This window comes from Marmota flaviventris, chromosome 2 (assembly GCF_047511675.1).
Source record: "Marmota flaviventris isolate mMarFla1 chromosome 2, mMarFla1.hap1, whole genome shotgun sequence".
Taxonomy (NCBI): domain Eukaryota; kingdom Metazoa; phylum Chordata; class Mammalia; order Rodentia; family Sciuridae; genus Marmota; species Marmota flaviventris.
Genome location: NC_092499.1, coordinates 28,819,290 through 28,823,744, shown reverse-complemented (window position 1 = coordinate 28,823,744; position 4,455 = coordinate 28,819,290). Strand labels below are relative to the sequence as shown.

At 54.8% G+C, this 4,455-nt stretch overlaps 1 protein-coding gene across 1 annotated transcript; it reads left to right on the top strand.

The window, feature by feature from the left end:
• Positions 1–393: 393 nt before the first annotated feature.
• On the top strand, positions 394–2,553 carry Vrtn (vertebrae development associated). Its single transcript, XM_027931493.2, has one exon. The coding sequence runs from the start codon at positions 394–396 to the stop codon at positions 2,551–2,553; it is 2,160 nt and encodes a 719-aa protein (XP_027787294.2).
• Positions 2,554–4,455: the final 1,902 nt, after the last annotated feature.

Here is a 4,455-nt window from a genome sequence, read left to right as displayed (position 1 = left end):
CACATAAAAATAAGTAAATAAAATCAAGGTATTGCGTCCAGCTACAACTAAAAAATAAAATTAAAAAAAAAAACAACCCAATTTTATCAGATAAATTATGTATTATCCCCATTTTGCAGAAAAGGAAGCAGAAGCATAGGATGTTATGTGGCTTGCCTAAGGTGGCCAAGCTAACATCAGAGCCAAGATTCAAAGCCAAGTTCCAGGGACCATGCTCTTCCTCAGTACCAGTGAGTGCCCAAGGAGGCAGGTAGCTGTTACCTGCTGTGGGGAAATGAGAGCAGATGGACACCAGCTGTAGGGGAAAAGTACAGGAGTGGATGAGGTACCATTGCCAGGTGTCATGTGGGTACTTCTTCCTAACCTCTTCCCTCTGTCCTTTGCCCTGTCAGGATGACTTCTCGGGACCAGCTGGTGCAGCAGGTACTGGGGGAGCTGCAGGAGGCAGTGGAGTCCGAGGGCCTGGAGGGTCTGGTTAGTGCCGCCCTGGAGGCCAAGCAGGTGCTATCGTCCTTCACCCTCCCCACCTGCCGGAAAGAGGGCACTGGTCTCCAGGTGTTGGAGGTGGACTCGGTGGCCCTGAGCCTGTACCCAGAGGATGCTCCACAGAATATGCTGCCACTGGTGTGCAAGGGCGAGGGCAGCCTGCTGTTCGAGGCGGCCAGCATGCTGCTGTGGGGCGACGCTGGCCTCAGCTTGGAGCTGCGGGCTCGCACGGTGGTGGAGATGCTGCTGCACCGACACTATTATCTCCAGGGCATGATCGACTCCAAGGTGATGCTGCAGGCCGTGCGCTACTCCCTGTGCTCCGAGGAGTCCCCCGAGATGACCAGCCTGCCATCTGCCACGCTGGAAGCCATCTTTGATGCGGACGTCAAGGCCACCTGCTTCCCGAATAGCTTCTGCAATGTGTGGCACCTGTACGCCCTCGCCTCCGTCCTTCAGCGCAACATATACTCCATCTACCCCATGCGCAACCTCAAGATCCGGCCCTACTTTAACCGCGTCATCCGACCCCGTCGCTGCGACAACATGCCCTCCACACTGCACATCATGTGGGCTGGCCAGCCTCTCACCAGGCACCTCTTCCGCCACCAGTACTTTGCCCCTGTGGTAGGACTGGAGGAGGTGGAGGCTGATGGTTCTCTGGGGCTAGCCTCCACTCCTCCAGCCCAGGCCACACTGCCACCACCCGCCACACTGCCACCACCCGCCACCCCCGCCAAGACCCTTGAGCTGCTTAACCGGGACCCCGGCCTCAGTTACTCCCACCTCTGCGATCGCTATAGCATTACTAAGAGCACCTTCTACCGCTGGCGGCGGCAGTCCCAGGAGCATCGGCGGAAGGTGGCCACCCGCTTCTCCGCCAAGCACTTCCTGCAGGACAGCTTCCACCGTGGGGGCCTCGTGCCACTGCAGCAGTTCCTCCAGCGGTTCCCTGAGATCTCCCGCTCCACCTATTATGCCTGGAAGCACGAGCTGCTGGGCTCTGCCTCTTGTTCAACCCTAGCCCGGGCCCCAAAGGAGGTGCTGGCCATGGAGAAGCTGCCAGGGCAGAGGGCTGCCGAGGGCCCGGGGCACTCCCCACTGATGGTGGCAAGCCCTGGAATGGTCGTAATGCAGCGGGCCAAGTTGTACCTGGAGCATTGCATCTCCCTGAACACCCTGGTACCCTATCGCTGCTTCAAACGCAGGTTCCCTGGCATCTCAAGGTCCACTTACTACAACTGGCGGCGAAAGGCCCTCCGGAGGAACCCCAGCTTCAAGCCAGCCCCGTCCCTCCCAGCTGCAGGAACTCCCCAACTAGTATCTGGTGGGGAAGGGGCCCTGCTCCCTTGGAAGGATGAGGTGGGGGAGGGGACAGGGAAAGCAACAGGTGAGAAGCTCCCCCGACCCCGGGAGCTCCTGCCCCAGAGAATGCACCTGTCCCGCTGGCAGAGACACCTGCGCAGGGCCGCCTGCAAGCAGGTGCTGAGTGGGCATCTACCCTTCTGTCGCTTTCGTCTTCGCTACCCTAGCCTGTCACCTTCCTTCTTTTGGGTCTGGAAGAGTCTTGCCAGGGACCGGGGCCGGCCTGGAGGCCTGTCCAAATATCGGAGGCGGGCCTCTTCCTTGGGCAGAGAGGGCCAGGAAGGGGAGGAGAAACAGAAGGAAGCTGGCAGGAATGTGACAACTGTAGTGACCCCACCTGTGGGCACCCTGCCATTGGGTGCTTCTTCAGGAAAGGATCCAGAGGAGGCCCAGGGAGGGCCTTCCAAAGAGGAGGCCCCGAGAGAGGGAGCCACAGCTCAGAGTGAGCCCCACAGTGGGTCCCTGTCAAGCCAACCTGTGGTGTCAGTGGCAGGTGGCAAGGATGGCCAGGTGCTGGTGATGGACATGCTCACTACCACAAAGTTCAAGGCCCAGGCCAAGTTATTCTTGCAGAAGCGATTCCAGTCCAAGAGCTTCCCCTCTTACAAGGAGTTCAGTGCCCTTTTCCCCCTCACTGCCCGCTCCACCTACTACATGTGGAAGCGAGCACTCTATGAAGGCCTCACCCTGATTGATGGCTGATGGGAGTACAGAGGGGCTGCGGAGGAAGAGGGACCAGTTTGGAGAGGGTCAAGGAAGCTGAGATGACCCCTGGCTTGGCCAGGATGCCTTTGCTCTGGCTCCCACAGTGTCTATCCTAACTCTAAGAGCATATTTGCGTTATTTTCTGGCTTAAGGGCAGAGAACCAGAAATCGGCCATCTGGTCCCTTGTAGAAAGCTGTAGGAGCACAGATGTTCTTTTTTGCTTGTTTGCTGGTCATATTTGTATTGTTGTGTTTTTGTTTTGATTTAAGTGGGTTGGCCAGGCCCCCTTGCCAGCATTGGAAGCTTTAAAGCTATATTTTTGGGGTGTATAGAGAGGTAGCTAAAGCTGTTTTCAGCTTTTCCTGGGGGCAAGAGGAGTATGATAGCATGGCCATCTGTCCCCAGTGGGCAGAATATATGCCTTCAGTTTCTTTGGGGGGTGGGACCCTCTTTACTCAAAGATGTTTTCTAAAATAATATTAGAATTGAATCTGGGACAAGCTTCTGCCTCATATCCCCAGTGGAGAAGGTGCCAGGCTCAACATGAGCAGCAGCAGGAACGCACAGGAGGAGTCATGGATGACCTCTAAGCCAAGGCCCTGAGGCAATAAGGCCACTGAGGTGCAGCCTGTCCCAAGCAGAGTGTGGAAAGGGGTGGGAGGAAGGTCTGATTCTTCTGCTGGGGACCCCCAGCCTCTGTCAGCCTGGCTGCTGTTGGGGATCCTGCCTTTCTGCTGAGCCTCCTCTCAGAGCCATCTTCTCAGAGCCATCTTCAATGAGGGTCAGCAAGGGGGCCAGGCAGGTGGAAGACTGAATTTTTATTATTAAATAGTGAAGTTGGAAAACCAAAGAAATAAAGTGATGTGGTACCCACAGCCCTTGGTCAGTCTTATTTGTTCTGCTAGGATGTGACTGCCTATTCCCATTTTCCTCTTTGGTTTATGGGGATGGAGAGTGACCATTTTCTCTTGATGGGACATGTTCAGGACCAGGACTTGGGGGATGAAGGGGCTTGCTTTGGAGACTCTGCCTTGAATTGGATTTAGAAGTGACATTTGGTAAGCTGAGCACCGGGATGGCACATGCCTGTAATCCCAGCTACCCAGAAAGTTGAAGCCAGAGGATTACTAGTTTGAGGCTGGCCTCAACAACTTAGTGAGACCCTGTCACAAACTAAAAATTTAAAAGGGCATATAGCTCAGTAGTAGAGTGCTTGCCTATTATGCAGGAGGCCCTGGGTTCAATCCCTGCCTTGGGTGTGTGTGTAGGTGGGAGCTTGTGCCCTTCACAGTGGTGGGTGGTGGTTGGGGCAGTGGAGGAGATGATTCTGGCACCTGGAAAACCTCCTCCCCTCAATGGGAAAATCTGGCATATAGGTGTGCTCAAGGCCAGACCTGCACTGACGGTCTACCTGCTGTGCTTTCTATTTAGTTCATCGTGTTATGCCCAGGCCTGCCAGGTCCAGTTGTAGATAGGGAAACTGAACCTCTGGAGTGCTTAATTTGCATGCTCCCTCTGTCCACAGGGCCTGGCCTTAAGCCCAGACCTTTCCTGTTGGGGTGAAGTATCACCAAGGAAGTTCCCTCATGCACTCCCTCCTGTTTAGGTTTCCTGCAGTGGCTGTCTTTGTGGCCTTGGGAGTCATTCTTGGTTCTGTTCTTTGTTCACTTCTCATTCATTCCATCAGCTTGTGCAATTGACCCTGACTCCAAGGTTATACCCAGAATCCTCCCTTACTGGCCCCTACCCCATTTCCTCTCTTGCCCTCACAGTTCATTTCCATAGAGCAGCCACGGAGACCTTTATGAATCCAATTCATTCCTAATATTTCTTGCAGTCACCTTAGGAACATTTTTATAATCTGATCTCAGACTCTCTCCCACTTCTGTTCCTCTCTT